This window comes from Jaculus jaculus, chromosome 1, assembly GCF_020740685.1.
Source record: "Jaculus jaculus isolate mJacJac1 chromosome 1, mJacJac1.mat.Y.cur, whole genome shotgun sequence".
Taxonomy (NCBI): Eukaryota; Metazoa; Chordata; class Mammalia; order Rodentia; family Dipodidae; genus Jaculus; species Jaculus jaculus.
The window spans coordinates 223,436,911-223,454,938 of NC_059102.1; the positions used below are offsets into that span (position 1 = coordinate 223,436,911).

An 18,028-nucleotide genomic window follows, 5' to 3' on the forward strand; every position below is an offset into this window, starting at 1 on the left:
CTTTTATACCTCAGGTCACGGGCATGAAACCTGACACAGGATGTGCTGGGAACCCCATCCACACACTAGAGAATTGTGGGACCTGGACTGTCAGGTACTTCTGACTTGATCCTTATTCTGAGGGTACTTAAGGGACTCAGGCCCGTATATGCAGTATGTTGCCTGGGAAATGGTCACCCAACCGTGGGTCACATTTCTGTTTCATCCCCCAGGGAAGGGCAGGGCAGGAAAAGAGGAAGAGGCAGAGACGAAAACATTGGATTTTTATTACATTTCATTACAAAGGATGCAAAGATACAAAGACTTCCGAGCCAAAGGGTGGGGCAGCCAAGTGTGCCCTGAGCCACCCGCCCCCGCCCACCTGTCATGGTGCCCATGCGCACCGCCCATGGGACATACGCTGCAGAGCACACATGCTGGGGCAAGAGCCAGCCTGGGATGTAGAACCAGCCAATTTGCATATATCAGTGGGATTGCCCAGCACTTGGGGGACAATTTCCTACTAGGGGGCAAGATAGGGCCTGAAGACCAAAGCTGGCCTCTGGGAGCAAGGCCATGGCTTGGTCCCCATGTCCCCTGTAGTCAGAAGTGCTTGGTTGGCTGAGCATGGGTCAACCTCAAGTTCATGAGCTCCACAAGATGGCGCAACTCTCCCTACCCCAACCTGTGCCATGCATCCCAGCTCTGGGGAAGGAGTATCAACGCTGGGAAGTGGAGGAAGGTGGGTGGAGCCTTCTGCAGCCAGCACCATCCCAGGGCTCAGCCCCTGCCTCCAGCCAGCCCAGGAGTCTGAGTCCTTGAGCCCAGCAGGGCTGAGAAAGTGACAGGAAAGAAACCGAGGCTTAGGTCACCCCATGCCCTTAGAAGTACCTCAAGCACCCATGCCTGGAGGGGGTGCAGGTCACTCCATCTCTTGCCCTTGGAGGGGGAATGGTGGCTATGACTAATATGTGACACTCTTGTGTCACAGTGAGGGCTGTACCTGACCCTGAGACAGGCAAGACCAGACCCCCGAGTCACCTGCCAGGAAGTACCATGCAGAAATTTGGGCCCCAGAGGCCAATGAGACTTAAAGTAACCAGGTATTGCCACATTTTGAGCAGGCCTAGGATTCATTAAGGACTGGGTCTCCTCCCCCAGCTCTTCAGGCCATGTGTCTCTGTGTGTGTGTGGGGGGAGGGACTTCACAGTAGAGTTCCCTCCCTGTGGTACCTTCTGTAGGATGACCACCATATCTGTGAACTCTGAACTACTGACTTTGGGTGTACCACAGCCCCTGCCCAATGGCTGCATCAGGATCTCAAACCATCAGGACTTCCCACCCTTAGCCTGCACCCTAAAACGTGAGGACCTTCTTTGGAAATACATAAAATCAGAATTCAAAAGGACCAGCCCCAGACCCAAAAAGAGAAGGTCAGAGGAGCCACCAGCACTCCTCTAGGGACAGGCATTGATACAGAGCAGCTGCCTCTGCTGTCCAAGCCCCACTATATTTCCCCATGGGCCTTTTGATTGCTCCTGTCCATGGGCACATGCTGTGGGCAACACAGTCCAACTCCAACATCAGGCCTGCCTGGCATTCTACACTGTGATATATGGGCCTCACTAGGGGGCTTCCCTGATTAAGCATCCTTGAGGGAGCCAAAGACATCAGGCCAAGTGCCCAGTGGACATCAGAACTTCCTCCAAGGCACAACACAGTCACGAAATGTCAGAAAGAGGGGATGCCACAGCAAAGCAAGGGTCTCACTCCAGTTACATCCTCAACTGGGAAGCCTCACAGGAGAACAGCAACCACCACAGGAGGAGGGAGGGCAAACTGAGGTGGTTGGGGCATGGTGTTGTGATGAGCAACTCTATCTTGCTTCTGCCCAGGGTAAAGGGTATCATAACTGAAGGGCTTGGCTGAAGCCACCATGGGTGGAGTGGGGTAAAAGGCCTAGCCTGGTTCAGCCTTGGACCTTGGGAGGGCCTAACAGTCAGGCCTGTCCCAAGCAAGCAAGGTCATAGGCAGAGGGTCTATATACATGCTGCAGGGGCTCTGGGGCAGCTGCCCCTGGCTGGTCTAAAATCACAGTATTTCATGTCACAAAGCCAAGGAATTGCTCCTGCGTGCTTTTATCAGAAAATCTTGGCAATTCAGGAATATGTAATAGAAAAGTGACACTCTCCAAATCGACACTGCACTGATTCCCTGCTGCCGATCCCAGGGGGCCTGATGGGGGTCCTGCAAGGACAAATCCTTCTGGAACATGGGGATGCTTCACTGCAGCGACTAGTGAAGTGTTCCCACACCTCCCTGGGACCTGCAGGCCTTTCTCCAGAACGTTTTCACTTTGGCAATGAGACTGTCACATGAATATATCACCTGCGTTCCCACATGTGGGATGCTGGAAATGGGGTCTTCAACTTGGGAGGCTTATAGACAGAGATCTCTCCTGCCCAATACATCTGTGCACAGAACCTGGAAGGACAGTGGCCACAGGTGCTGGCTGGGGGCTGGGCAGATGGGAGTGGTGGGGGTTGGTGGGGCACCTTTGTGGGGTACAAACACCTTACTTGAGAACTGCATCTAGCCGTGGCATTTTTATTAAGGCCATTCCTTTCAAAGTTCCACACATAACTCCAACGGAGGCTGACCCATCAACATAGATGTATAAGTTTTGTTTTCTGAGACAGGGTCATATGGAGCCCAGGCTGGCCTAAAAATCACTATGTAGCTGAGGATGACACTGAACTGCTTATCCCTCTACCTCTGCCTCTCAAGTGCTGGGATGAAAGGTGTGTATCACCACATCCAGCTACATAGAGTTTTTTTATTTTGTTTTGTTTTTTTTTAGTACTAATAAAAAGAATGTACCCATTCTTTGCTCCTGGCCTTCATTATGGGAACAGAATGGGTCTAAGACCTGGACAGGCGAAGTGGACGGACCCAGGCTGCATCTCCAAGTCCAGAGGGAGGGACAGCAGTGGTCTCAGTGACGGAGGAGCTGCCTTTTCACACTAGCAGCCATCTGGTGGCTTGGGGAAGGAGAGGGGAGGTGGGTGCTGGATGTGACACCACAGAGGAACACACCGAGCAGAAGGGGCTGGCCTGGCAGGCAGAGGCACATGCGAGAGCATGAGGTACAACTTGGGGTGGGTGTGTGGACCACAGTTCCCATCCCAAAGTGACCAACAGAAATTAAAACTGATCCCATGGCCCACTTTGCAGAAAACAGTCGGAGTGCCTCAGACCTGAGAGAGGCCGGCTGTAGAGTCTGTAAGCATTTGCTCCGAGGACTGTTGGGCACCTTGGAGACAGGCACAATGTGCTAGCTCCTCCAGAGGCTTACTAAAATAAAAGCCGAGGTTTGTTTCCTAATACAGGCCTCTCCAGCCACCAGGGGCCTGGGCCTAGTCCCCCACCTGGCCCACTAGCTTTCAGAGCCAGACAACATGGGGGTGAGACTGAAGCTTGCGGGGCAGCTGAGTACTTTGGGTCCACATAGCTTAAAAAAACAGGTCATGGAGGACCTAGGGTTAGCACATGCACTCAAGCGAGTGTGCTTGAGAAGCTAACTGATCATCTACAACCAAAACGCTAATATGAACCAATAAAAGGAAAAACTATCACAAACTGGCTGGCACCTAGTGCGAGTGCACAGAACTTAAACATCAGCTCAGATCTAAGGACGGAGATGAGAAGGAAGGTTGAGTGTGGCTGGTACTCTCCACCTACTCTGTGCCACTGCACATGGCCTGGCAGAGCTGGAGGCAAGAAGGTCTAGCAGCGCAGCGGGCAAGGGGGCTGCTTCGGTGGGCTCCATCCACACTGCGCTGGGCCACAGGCAGATCATAGTGTTCTGAGCGAGCTCAGAAATAGAAAAGACAGCCGTCCAAATAGTGTTTATTTTGCTCTGTGAGGGCCCCTTTGCTCTGACGCCTTTCCCCTGGGCATGGTGGTCATGCGCAACCTGACCAGGGTTGGAGATATTGGCAGGAGGAGACGGAGGATGGAGAAAGGCAGTGAGAGCTGAGAACAGTCCATGATGCACCTGGGCCACGAGAGCCCCACGCCCAGCCTGCACCAGGCAGCTTAGGGTAGGACAACTGATGAGGGCTCATGTCCTGGGTAGGGGACAAGGGGGTGAATACAGGGAAGGACAGGGTGCTCATGGTCTTTGAGACCAGCCCAGCCCAGCCCTGGGTAGACAATGGCCCCAGTCATGGCCTCCTGCCGGGCGTCAGAGGTGAAGAACTAGGGTGGTAGGTTGGCGGGGGCGCTGGGCAGCACTGCAAGCTCAGACTCACAAGCTTGGCCATTGGCAAGGGACGGGCGGAGCACGGCCGTCCCCAGGCTCAGGGAGGCACCACCGGGGACCATTGACCGACCGGTGGAGGGGTGGCGGCACAGCCGCTCACAGGCGGTCCATCCGGAAGGTGTCCTCGGTGGCAGGGTCAGCTAGGACCATGTCAGGGTCATTAAGCATGTGAAGTCCGTCAAGGGTCAGGGGATCAATCTTCAGTTCATCCAGCGGAAACTGGTGATCAGCATCGAAGGTGACATCACTGACCCCAGCCAAGGTGCCAGTCAGTTCTTTAGAGAGGCTGGGTGGGGACTCTCCTGTCACTGGGTGTGTGTGGGGGGGAAATGGCACAGCTCAGCCCTGGCTCCAGGGAACCAGACACTGTGCCTACATATCTCCCACCAGTATGTAGGACTAGGGGCTCACCCCAATAATTATGTCCTTTGGAGGCACTGCTAAGGGCTGGGGACATTCTTGGCCATCACAATAGGGAGTGGGTGGACCATTGGCATCAGGAGAGTAGAAGCCATGGACATTGCCCAACATCCTCAGGGCACAAGACAGCTCACTCCAGAGCACAGCATAATACCAGATATCTACAAGGCCTAGGATTGTCAATAACAGATTTTGGTGTGGCCAAGGGGGCTGTGGTTCCTGACTCACAAGATCTGAGGTAGAGGTTGAGGTGAGTGGGTACATGTATGAGGGACTCCACCTCTGGGGAGCTGGTTCTGTTATCAGATGAGGTACCTGGCCTCAGTTTCCAGGCCTGAGAAATGGGTCTGAAAACCCATGTTCCTGGAATGTCAGAGCTATCAGATCCCAGGCCTAGCAGGCCACTGGGTCCTGATGACAAGAGCCTCTACCCTCGGAATGCCTATAGGGGTCACTGGAGGAGATGGCTCCATGCCTCACAGCCCTGGATTACAGGAAATTACTTCCTCCTTCTGGATTTAGGAGGAAGGGCCAGATCTCTGCAGGGGAACTGGGGTGGGTTAGTGGTCTGAGCAGGATAGCAAAGGACTTGTCACATGTGCTGTGCAGGACAAAGAGGACATGCTCTCTCATCAAGGACAGAAAGGAAGCCAGTGGGGTCAGGTTAGTGACTAGCTTTATGCTAAGCATAGGTGCTGGGACCCAGCTCAGTGTCAGGCTTATCTTCCTGGTTGAGTTCACAGCCAGGTCTCCTCACACCTAAGTGTGAATGGAGAAGGGACCCCCAAGTTGTAGGGGGATCTGAATGGCGTAGGAGCATATGGGGGTTGAGAGGAGATGGGGGTGGGGTAGGGGGACTCAAATGCGAGGATAAGGAGGAAAGGAGGAACTAGAGTGTGAGGAGATGGGGATGAGCACCTGAGCTGTGAGGAGACAGGAGGGAGTAACTCAGGTGAGGATATTGGGGGGGTACCAAGTGTGAAAGAATAGAGGAATTGAGTGTGAGATGGGGGTTAGGGGACCTTTGCCAAGTTTGAGGACATGAGGGAAACCAGGTGAGTACAGGGACAATGTGTTCCTGTTTGTCCATTATCCATTGCAAGGACATGGCCTTGGTCTTGTCACACCCTCATCCTATCAGGCGGGGGACCCTATAAACACCCCTCCCAGTCCAGTCTTACCCGTAAGGATGATGTTGGGGATACTGCTGTGGCCGGCATAGCTGAGCTGCTGTGGGTCCTGCAGGCTCCCGTGGCTCCCGGTGAGGCCCATCATGGCGGCCTGTGAGTAGTTGAGTGTGGAGCCAGGGCTGTATAGACTGCTGGAGCTGATGGCACTCTCCATCATGTTGAACTGTTCCAGCTGCAAGGAAAATCACAGCAGGCCATGAGGGCTGTGAAAGATCCCTGAGGATGCCTCCAGGGCAGAGACCCCCATGTCCAAAGCTACTGGGCACCAGCTACCCAACCAAGAACAACCCCCCCAACTCCCATGGCTTGCTGGATGAATGATGGATGGATGGATAGATGGGTGACCAGCTCCAGGCCACAGCTAAATCCTTCCAGCTCTGGCCTGCACACAAAGCCAGCAAAGCTTCCCAGCAAGCCCTTGCTCTGTCCTGGCCCAGCCCCAGCCTGGTGCCCAAGGCCTGCCCTTCCTCCCCATGTCCTTGAATGCCATTCTGCAGGTTAGGCTGAGGCCAGAGGAGGTGCAGCCAAGCTAGCCTTGCCAGGACCTTGTCTTCTACAGCCCGAAATCAGGGCAGGGGACAGAGGAATGCATGTTTCCCCATGAAGCCCAGGTCCTGGCAAGCACCTGGTGCAGTGCCTTCCACCTGCCTGGGTGCCCGCTCACCTGGCGGGACAGAGCGTTGGCTTGCCTGGCTGTCACCTGTTGCTCATAGTACGCGTCCCCAAACACGCTGCCCAGGGCGGAGGAGTGCTGCAGACAGAAGAGAGGCCGCTGAGGCCACACCCCGAGGCTGGCATGCTGGAAGTCTGTGCCTCCGGCAGCAGTCTGGACAGCACTGAGGCCCCTGGAGCTCCCAGAGAGGAAGCAGAAGGCCACATCTTGGGACTCTTGGAGTATACCCAAATCCTAAAAGGGGGAGGGACTTTTCCCAAAAAGCGTCAGGATGGAATGTGTACCTGGTGACCCTGACAGTGAGACAAGACAAAGCACAGAGCTGGCCACCAGCTGAGAGAGCACAGGACAGAAACAGAGCTCTGTAAGGAAAGGTGTTCCCCAGGAAGCTCCAGTCAGCTAGCAAGGACAGCAGGGCTGTCAGAGGCAGGGGAACAGTTGCTGTCCCTGACAGAGGGCTACAGGAGAAACTAAAATGGAGTGTTTGCAGCTCCCACCATGGACATGAGCAAAGGGAGCCTGGCTGGATGAGAAAGAAAGGGGATAGCGGGGTGTGGTGGCACACACCTTTAATCTCAGTACTAGGGAGGCAGAGGTAGGGGATCACTGTGAGTTTGAAGCCACCTTGAGGCCACATAGTGAATTCCAGATCAGCCTGGGCAAGAGCAAAACCCTACCTTGAAAAATGGGGGAAAAAAAAAAAAAGGGACAGAGAGCCTTGTGTGGCCAAGTCACACCAGAGGCACCTGAACAGACCTAGTCACACTTTGTGGCTATCATGGTCCTTATGGGGTCCCTGAGGCTGCATGCCTGATTCTGAGGTATGGCCACCACACCTCAGCTGTGCTGCATGTAAGCAAAGGCCCAGCATCCAACAGGAGACAGTCACAGCTCCAGCACCATTAGCCTCCAGCCTTAGCTCTCTAACTGAGGTTCATTAGAATGAAGAAAACCCAAAGCTTGGGCTGGAGAGATGGCTTAGAGGTTAAGGCATTTCCCTGCCAAGCCAAAGGATCTAGGTTTGATTCCCTAGTACCCACATAAGCCAGGTACATAAGGTGGTTCAAGTGTCTGGAGTTCATTTACAGTGGCTAGAGGCCCTGGCATGCCCATTCCCTCTCTGTCTACCTGCCTTTCTCTCTCTCTCAAATAAATAAATGAAATATTTTAAGAAATTAAAAAAGAGCTGGGCGTGGTGGCGCACGCCTTTAATCCCAGCACTCGGGAGGCAGAGGTAGGAGGATTGCCATGAGTTCAAGGCCACCCTGAGACTACAGAGTTAATTCCAGGTCAGCCTGGACCAGAGTGAGACCCTACCTCAAAAAAAAAAAAAAAAAAGAAAGAAATTAAAAAAGAACCAGGTGTGGTGGCACAAGCCTTTAATTCCAGCACTCAAGAGGCAGAGGTAGGAGGATAGCCTTAAGTTTGAGGCCACCCTGAGACTACATAGTGAATTCCAGGTCAGCCTGAGTTCAACTGAAACCCTACCTCAAAAATACCGCCCCCACAAAAAAGGAAAAGGAAAGAAAAAACAAACCTTGCCAGGCGTGGTGGTGCATGCCTTTAATCCCAGCATTTGGGAGGCTGAGGTAGGAGTATTGCTATGAGTTCAAGGCCAGCCTGGGACTACATAGTGAATTTCAGGTCAGCCTGTGCTAGAGTGAGACCCTACCTTGAAAAAAATTTAAACCTCCAAAGCTTGGCTGAAAACTTAATGGAAACTCCTAATGGAAAGTGGGCTGAGAGGCGAGAGACCCCATCCAGGTTGAGAGGCTAGCAGAGTCAAAAACCACACACTGGACTGCAGAGATCATGTAGCAGTTAAGGCGTTTGCCTGTGAAGCCTAAGGACCCAGGTTTAATTCCCTTAGAACCCATGTAAACCAGATGTACGTGATGGCACATGTGTCTGGAGTTCATCTGCAGTGGCTAGAGGCCCTGGAATGCCCATTCTCTCTCCAAAAACAAACAAAATAATAAAAACAAAAACATACTACCCTGAGACCCCACAGTCTCAGGGTCAAGGCCTCAGGTCAGTGGTGAGGCACTCCCCCACAGAGTGTGCCAGGCCCTGGGTGGTAACTCTGTTTGCTGCACAAGGTAGGTACAGTGTCTGGCTTTACATTAGCAGCTGAGGATTTCATTCAAGCCTGGGGTCAGGTGTGTTTAGAGTGGTGGGTGCGACTAGACTTCAGAGATGCTGTTCCTGTTCCCAAGGCCTTGGATTAGAGAGAGGGCAGTACTTGCAGGAGGCCAAAGGCTATTGCTTCTTTGGTGAGGCTATTCTTGTGGGGACCAAATCACAGTGGAGGCCCAGGGCCTGTCTGGGGAAGACACCCAGCAGACGCACATATGGCAGGTGTGGGCAGGGTGCACAGTCCAGGCCCAGGGTGGACACCTATGCTCTCATGCTGGGTCACTCATGTTTTGCCTGTGTGAATACACTTGCTTCTCTCACCAGCACACCACAAACATCAGTCAAACAGATGGGCTCAATGAGACAGAATGAGTCTCTGCCTGGGCTAACCCATGTTGGGTTGAGCCGGACAGTTCTCACAACTGTGTCCAGAGAGAAGCCCATGGATCACAGATTCCTGTCCTGCCCCGCTTCATGCACAAAGGGATGCTACTCACACAAGTGAAGGACTCCACCTGCTATTCCAGTTTCCTTCTCCCAATGGTGTCACACGACAAGACCAGACACATAATGATGCCCTCATTGTGAGTAGAATGGGGTGTGCAGACACCAGACAAGCTTGACAGGCCTCAAGGCTATTTTTTGCACTCCCAGCCTGCTGATGTAAAAAGGTGGCAGGGAGGACCATGGATGACAGGGTGGGTAGATGACGCTTCCTCATCCTTATCACCTCACAGCATGTCTCCCAGGAGTAAGTGAAAAGTGCTTCTTTTTTGGGTGTCCCCAGAAAAGACGGAAAGGAAAGATGATCTATTGTCCCCTGTACCATGGGCAAGAAGATGACTTCAGGGTCTCAGGCACGGCAGCAGCTTTGAGGAGTTTTCCAGCTTAGTGACATTTTGGGGTAGGGTGGCACTCGGGTGTCAGGCCTCCCTTGACAGGAGTTCTGGATGGGATTTGAAAGGTCAGATGACATTGAGGTCACACCTTGACTCTGAAGGTGTGGACAGAATAAGTTCATTGGGGCTACATACAGAAGACAGCTAGATGCTTCCTCAGGCCTAACAGGGCCAAGATATGACTTTGAAACCTGACTTGTGGGCTGGGATATGGCTTAGTGAATAGAGTGCCTAGTCCCATGCACAAAGTCTTGGGTTCCATCACCAGAACCACATAAACTGGGTATGGTGGACATGCCTGTCATCCCAGCACTTGGGAGGCAGAAGCAGGAGAATCAGGAGTTCAAGGCCAGCCTTGGCTACATAGTGAGTTGGAGGCCAACCTGTGCTAGAGGACCCTGTCTCAAAAACAAAACAAAGTGGATAGAGAGATGGCTTAGCGATTAAGGCATTTGCCTGTGAAGCCTAAGGACCCAGGTTTGAATTCCCAGATATCACGTGAGCCAGATGCACATGGTGGCACAGGTGTCTGAGCTTTGCAGTGCCTAGAGGGACTGGTGCACGCTCTCTCTCATATGCTCTCTCACTCTATCTCAAATAAACAAATAAATAAAATAGAAGCCGGGCGGAGCAGCTCACGCCTTTAGGTAGGAGGATTGCCATGAGTTCAAGGCCACCCTGAGACTACATAGTGAGTTCCAGGTCAGCCAGGAGCAGAGTGAGAAAAACCAATTAAAAAAAAAAAAAAAGCCCAAGATGGCAGTTATAGCTGGGAACCTGGGTCCAGGGGGAATCAGGACAGCACCATAGGCTGGTGGCTACCTATACGACTTGGAGCTTCAGGAACCCAGGGGCTCTGCACTATACACTGGAGCAAACAAGTCCTGATGGCGTTCTGAGGGCCATCTCATCCATGTGGCAGTGGCTAAAGCCATCACTAATGTCACTGATTTGCATGAGGCACTCACTCAGCAGAGACCAGAGGCAGATCTGGCCGGGTGGCTGGCCTGGTGGATGCACAGCCCTGGTCTGATGGAGTAGACAGATGGCATGAGTAAGCAGTGAAACGGGTGGAGCACAGGGCACATGACAGACGAAGTGATGCTGGTAGTAGAGGGCCCTTACTTGTGGGGAGCTCCCGGGGGAGAAGCCTTGATTGGAGACGGGCGAGGTGGGAGACTGGTTGGCCGGGGAGCCCGCACTAGTGCGGTACTGCTGCAGAGCTGGTGCCTGCGATGACAGACAGGTCAGGAACCCGCGGGCTCCCCGTGCAGGCTCTGTCCTGCTTCCTGGGAGCAGCCTGGCCCATTGAGCCCCCTGTCAGGAGTCCTTGAGGAAGGGTGCCACTCAAAGGTGGTCAGAGGCACCTGCCTTGGTCTAGCCTGAGTTCAGGAGACAACCTGCCTTCAAACTCAGCTTCCTGAGGGCAAGCCCGGATGGCAGGTGCTGCAGGAGCCCAGCTGGGTGCCCACAACATGGCCTCTTCCCCAGGGCCATTGGAAAAGCTGCAACTTGATCCTGACCCAGCAATGCTGTTGGCAATGGGGATCCAGCTCATTCCTCACACAGAGCCAGATGCTATGTGCACACACACATACAAATACGCTCCCACTCTCACACATGCATACACCCAGAAACATTCACACACTCAGCACAGGCACACATCCACAGCTGTACCTCATACATAAGTTAGCCACACAAGCCTATCCACACACACAGGTCCATATCCATTCATGTCCACACAGCCACACATGAACACCACATATACATGTGTGCACTTAGCCATGTACCCACAGCCACGTAAACACACAATTCAGATGCATGCAACCCTCACATGTGCACACACTACTCAACACACATCACCCATAAACACATGTGCACACAGATGTCCAGCTGCTGCATGTAGATACCAACACATACCATTTATCTGCGCACACTTGCACCTACATTTGTGTGCCCTCATGGATGCACCCCAAGTGTGTGCAATGTCTACATGTACTTGCACTGATACATACCATCAATGCCCACAACACCATTGACACCGGGAAGGTCAAGCCCAGGCTAAGCTGGCCTTGTGCCTCTAGCTCCCCTTAGCTGTGTACCTTGGCAGGGCCCCAGCTCTGAGCCCCAAGTCTATAGCCAGGCATGTAGGGCCCCTCTCAGAGTGGAGAGATCAGTAACAAAAGGCCATTGTAAGCACACAACATGTTCCCTGCACCTCTTGGGACAAGACTTCCAGGGTCTGAGGGACAACTACCTCCTTACCCAACTCAAGTACTTGCCATGGCCCAGGCTCCTTGGAGGCACACTGGCTGGGCTAGGACCTCGGTTAAGATCCCACTCTTGTTCCAACAGAGATGGCCCGAGCTGTGTGGCTATGTGCAAGCTGCCTGACCTCTCTGAGCTTGTTGTACAACCTCTAAAGTGTTCCCTTCATAAGTGTTCCTTCTGAGCATTTGGGGTGTGAGGTGAGTCCACAATGGTCTGAGGGGGATCTTCATCTGCAGGGTGCAGGTGACACAGGTCAGCCATTCAGGGAAGAGCAGTGTAGGAGCTGGGGAGATGGATTAGCAGTTAAAGGCACTTGTTTATAAAGCTTGTTGGCCTGGGTTCAATTCTCCAGTTCCCATGTAAGGCCAGATGCACAAAGGGGTATATGCATCTGGAGTTAGCTTGCAATGGAAGGAAGCTCTAATATGTTTATACTCTTTGTTTCGGAAATAAATAAGTAAAAATAAAATAAAATAAACAAACCTATGAAAATACCTGACTAGAATGGGTCTTCTCAGGGCTGGGAATTCTCTCTCTCAGAGTTAGGCTGCTCAAGCCTATTCCTGTGGAAGTGTCCCCAAGGTAAGGCAGACTGTCTTGGCTGCCTGCCTGCATATGTCCCCAGACCCTGGGCTTCCCCAGCTCCTGCGTGGCTTCCTATCTGTTGGGTCACCTGTCCACCCCACCCCCATCAGGACATTGGGCCTGACAGTGGGAAAGGCTTACTGAGCTCCCGACATAGTTCATTGAACAGGGATCCATACAACTGTGACCCATCTCCCTATAATCACCATGATTTGGAGGTACAAGAGTAAAATCACCAAACCCCAGCACCCATCACCCTCAATGCGGCCCTGGGATACACAAGCACCACTGTGCAGAGCTGGCTCTCTCCTGCCAGTGCCTCAGAGTTCAACTCCAGAAGTCCCCACCCACAACACTTCTGAGGAGACCTGGCCTCAGAAGGGGAGGCAAGGACCTAGAGCCAATGTTCTGTACCCAAACACTGAGGTGGCTCACTTGGGTAGTGTAAAGCCAGTGACTGCCTGTGCCTCAGGTTCCCTAGCTACACATGGGTGACAGCCTCAGTTTGAATAGGTCAAGATGTCGAGTTCCTGGTGGATATATTCAAGTATCCCCACCATCCTTCTGTCTGCTGGTATAGTCTCCTGACACCCCAGGCTCCTCCTCCATGGGCCCCCAGCCAATCCCCACGGGACCCCATCCTAGGCTTACCGAGGCGATGTCAATCCCCATCGGTGGCTGGCCTGGGTTCTCTGGGGGGGACTGGGGGAGAGAGGATGGTACCGTGACCGTGAGTGGGGGCAGCTGTGGCCCCCGTGTCAAGCTGGCACTGGGCAGCAAGGGGCCGCCTGGGGGAAGGCCCACGGACACCTGTGAGGTTGGTGGGGGTGGCTGCTGCTGGGACACGGGTGGTGGCGGAGGTGGGGGCTGGGGCTGCGGAGGAGGCTGCTGGGAGCCAGCCTGGGTGAAGAAAGCGTAGGGCAGCTGTTGCTCCAGGGACAGGGCATCCATGGCCACGGCCTGCAGGAGAAGAGGGACAGGTGGAGTCAGTTGCCAGCAATGCAGGTGGGTGAACCCTTTGGGTATGGACTCTGGAACCCGGGTTCCTAACAGAGAGGGAGCAACCCCTAGAGGGCGGATGACAACCACACAGCTAAATAAACTATAATCTCAGACAGTTTTAAAAAAATCTGAGCCAAGTATGGTGGTGCAAACCTGTCATCCCAACACTTGGAGACAGAGGCAGAAATTCTGCTTTAAGTTTGAGGCCAGCCTGGACTACAGAGTGATTTTCCTGGCCATATGAGCTAAGGGCCACTGGAGCAATCTGGGAAGAAGCAGGGGACTCTAAAACCACGCCTGTCACCCCAGCACTCAGAAGGCTACGGCAGGAGGATCAGTAGTTCAAGGTCATTCTTGGTTACATAGTGAGTTCAAGGCCACACTGGACTACATGAGTCCCTGTCTCAAGAAAACCAGAGCTAAAAAAGCACCCACAAAAACCCAGCCAGGCATGGTGGCATATGCCTTTAATCCCAGCTCAAGAGGCAGAGGTAGGAGGTGTGCCACAGATTTGAGGGCATCCTGAGACTACATAGAGAATTCCAGGTCAGCCTGAGCTAGAGTGAAACCCTACCTTGCTACCTCAAAAAAAAAAAAAAAAAAAAAAGCCACCACCAATTTAAACATTTTATACCTGTTTGAAAATCTGTTAAAAGTAAAAACAGCTGGCAGAGCAAGGTGGCTCATGCCTTAATCCCAGCACTTGGGAGGCCAAAGTAGGAGGACTGCTGTGAGTTCAAGGACACCCTGAGACTACAGAGTGAATTACAGGTCAGCCTAGGCTACAGTGAGACCTTACCATGAAAAACAAACAAACAAATAAACAAAAGTAGGTAAAAACAGGGCTGGAGAAATGGCTTAGTGGTTAAGGTGCTTACCTTTGAAGTCCAAGGACCCAAGTTCGATTCCCTAGTACCCACATAAGCCAAAGGCACAAGGTGACACATGCACACAAGGTGGTGCATGCGCCTGGAGTTCGACTGCAGTGGCTGGAGGCCCTGGCATGTCCACTCTCTCCCTCCCTCCCTCTCTGCCTCTTGCTCTCAAATAAATAAATAAAAATATTTAATTATTTTATTTTACTTATTTATTAGAGACAGAGAGGGGGAGAGGAGAGAGAGAGCTCTAACCACTGCAAACAAACTCCACACATATGTGCCACTTTGTGTATCTGGCTTACATGGGACCTGGAGAATCAAACCTGGATCCTTAGGCTTCACAGGCGAGTACCTTAACCACTAAGCCATCTCTCCAGCCCAAAAATATGTTTTAAAAAAGTGAAAACAGTCAGGTTGTGATGGCCCATGCCTTTAATCCTTGCATTTGGGAGGCAGAGGTAGAAGGATCACCATGAGTTCAAGGCCACCCTGAGATTACATAGTGAATTTCAGGTCAGCCTGGGCTACAGTGAAACCCTACCTTGAAAACCAAAATAAATAAATAAATGAATAAATAAACAGTGAAAACAGGGCTGGAAAGATTGCTTAGTGGTTAAGGCATTTGCCTGCCATGTCAAAGGACCCAGGTTCGACTACCCAGAACCCACATAAACTGTACAAGGTGACACATGTGTCTGGAGATTGTTTTCAGGGATTAGAGGCCCTGGCCTGCCCATTCTCTCTCTCTTTTTCTCAAATAAATAAAGAAAAATTAAATTTAAAGTGAGAACAAAGGGTTGGGAGAAGAGTGCTGCTACACATGTGTGAGGGTCTGAGGCAGCCTCAATTTACTCCCTAGAAGCCATGTAAAAAGCTGAGCATGGGGGCTGGAGAAATGGCTTAGTGGTCAAGACACCTGTCTGCAAAGACCCAGGTTTGATTCCCTAAGCCAGATGCACATGGTGGTATATGCATCTGGAGTTCGTTTGCAGCAGCTGAAGGGCCTGGCACTCATTCTCTCTCTTTATCTGCCTCTTTGTCTCTCTCTCAAACAAGTTTTAATTTATCTTTAGTTTTTAAAAACTAAGCCAAGCCGGGCGTGGTGGTGCATGCCTTTAATTCCACACTCGGGAGGCACAGGTATGAGGATCGCTGTGAGTTCAAGGCCAACCTGAAACTACATAGTGAATTCCAGGTCAGCCTGGGCTAGAGCGAGACCCAACCTTGAAAAAAAAAAAAGAAAGAAAGAAAGAAAAAGAAAAATGAAAAGCTGAGCATGGCTATAACATTGGTGATTCCAGTCCAATGGGGAGCAGAAAAACCACACCACACCATCTACATATGCGCATGTGTGCGCACAGAAACACACATACATACAACACATGTGAAAACATGAAGAACTGTGTCCAAACCTCACAGCTGCACATGAGGACAGAGGCTCTGGACCCTTGCCTCCCCAACCCACCTCGCCCTCGCACCTGGGTAATGGGTGACAGCGGGGACAAGGTGGGTGACACCTGCTGGGACTGCTGCCGCCGGGCCTCTGTGCTCAGGGACAGGGGGCTGACGCCAGCCGGCCGGTGCTGCGGAGACGAGCCGGGGGTGCCAATCCCTGGAAGGTAAGCAGGAGGCTAAGGGGAGGTAGCCACACCAAATGTCTGATGAAAACCAGTGGGCACCAAACCCCTGCTCTGAGCCCTATCCATGACCACCAGGGGACTCCACAGTCCAGTGTAGCTGTGTTCTCCTGCTCCTCTGCCATAACCAGCCCTGGTGCGGGGTACAGGGGGCTTTGGAGAGAATTCTGGTGCATGCTGCTTGAAGATGGGAAGGGACATCACTCTCCAATGAGTTAAGGGCAGGGACTACAGGCATGTGTGCCATACCTTTGCCTCCTGCTTTAAGAGATGATAAAATACTCCCTGCCTTTTCTTTGACACAGGCTAGCCTAAAACTTACTATGTACCCAGGCTGGCTCAACTTTGTGTCAATCCTCCTGCCTCAGTCTCCCAGATGCTGGGATCTCAGGTGTAAGCCACCACTGCCCTAGTTTCCAGCAACTGCACCCTGTCATCTGCTGGGGTTTCCTCACCTTTGGAGCTCACCCTCCCTCCATGGACATGCCCTTTCTCGTCTCAGCTTCTCCCATGCCCCCATGACCCACAACTACATCCCTCTCTGGCACCACAAGACCCCTGTGCTGGAACTGAACAGATTCCTTCACTTTACACCATGGACTGACACGCCTGCTCCTGCCCACACCTCCACCGACCCTTCCCTCACCCTGATCCCCTGAGGGGTCCAATCGGGAATGCTGGTATGGTGGGGCTGGGTGAGAGCGAGTGCATCATGGCCGAGTGGGGGCCTGCTGGGCTCATCCTGGGGCACCACGCCAGGCGGGCACCGGGCTCCTTTGATGACAGGGAATCCCTGGGGGCCAGGCTTGACTTTCCTCTACCTCCCAAGATCTGGCTTCCTTGCAAGGGAGGACGGAGCTGTTAACAGCCACGGGGTTCATGGTGAAGCCCCAATTAGGCCACAGGTCTGGCTAGCAGTCAAGGCTGGGTGAGGCCTCCTGACTCACCCTGGAGATCTAGGCTCAGCTTGCCTAATTTACCTTGTTCCCACAGATGGGCAAGCAGGACACACCCAGCGCGTGCTGGGGAGATGATGGGCAGGCGGCCTTCGTGCCCAGGGCAGCCGCTCATGAGGCAAGCTCAGGCATGCCTGCACTTCCCCTCGGATGCAGGCTGACTCTGTTTGAGTCAAGTGCTGGGGGAGCAGTAGGTTTTAGAGGTGACACAGCAGAGCCTGAGGGCTGCTGTCAGCCCTTGTCCTGGGCCTCAGGGTGTGATGTCAAGGGAACATCAATCCAGTTCAGTGCAGGAGGGGTCTGACACACCTCTCAGAGTGCTCAGGACCCTGGGTCACAGCCTTGTCTCTGAACCATGACAACCTCGTGTGTCTGGTGGACTCAGGGATATGTCCTGGTCCAGGCCAGGAACAGATGTCAGGACCTAGGGAAGGGCATATGCCCAGACTTAAAACAGAAGTGGAAGTGGAGGGTGGGGCTGGGGCTCAGTTGGGAAGAGAGTTGCCTAGCATGCACAAAGCCAGGGTTCCATCCCCAGCACTGCACAAACCAGGCATGACAGCACATACTGGTCATCCTACCACTCTGAAACTGGAGATAGGAGGATCAAGAGTTCAAGGTCAGGGCTGGAGAGATGGCTTAGCAGTTAAGGCATTTGCCTGCAAAGCCAAAGGATCCTGGTTCGATTCCCCAGGACCCACGTAAACCAGATGCACAAGGGGAGGCGCATGCGTCTGGACTTTGTTTGCACTGGCTGGAGGCTCTGGCACACCCATTGTCTCTCTCCCTCTCTCTGTTTCTTTCTCTCTCAAATAAAATAAAATAAACAAAGAGTTCAAGGTCAGCCTGGACTAGAGTGAAACCCTACCTGGAAACAAACAAAAAAAAAAAAGAGTTCAAGGTCATGTAGTCTGGGCTACAGGAGACCTTGCTCAAAAACAAAATAAGGGCTGGAGAGATGGTTTAGCAGTTAAGGCACTTGCCTGGAAAGCCTAAGAACCCAGCTTCAATTCCCTAGTACCCACATAAAGCCAGATGCACCAGGTGGTGCATGCATCTGGAGGCACTGGTGCGTCT

General features: G+C 52.7%; 1 protein-coding gene across 8 annotated transcripts in view; it reads right to left on the bottom strand.

The window, feature by feature from the left end:
- Window positions 1–246: 246 nt before the first annotated feature.
- Window positions 247–18,028, bottom strand: part of Crtc1 (CREB regulated transcription coactivator 1) — a 77,755-nt gene continuing 59,973 nt past the window's right edge. For 3 of the 8 annotated variants that reach the window (XM_004666011.2, XM_004666010.2, XM_045150935.1), the window contains 6 exons: window positions 15,837–15,970; window positions 13,130–13,438; window positions 10,748–10,852; window positions 6,579–6,665; window positions 5,906–6,086; window positions 247–4,612 (listed from right to left, as the gene is read on the bottom strand). In XM_004666011.2, the coding sequence (XP_004666068.2) occupies window positions 4,401–4,612; window positions 5,906–6,086; window positions 6,579–6,665; window positions 10,748–10,852; window positions 13,130–13,438; window positions 15,837–15,970 (1,028 nt within the window). In that variant the 3' untranslated portion in view covers window positions 247–4,400. The remainder of the gene's footprint in view (window positions 4,613–5,905; window positions 6,087–6,578; window positions 6,666–10,747; window positions 10,853–13,129; window positions 13,439–15,836; window positions 15,971–18,028) is intronic. The other 5 variants (XM_045150915.1, XM_045150931.1, XM_045150923.1 and 2 more) reach the window with 5 other exon arrangements.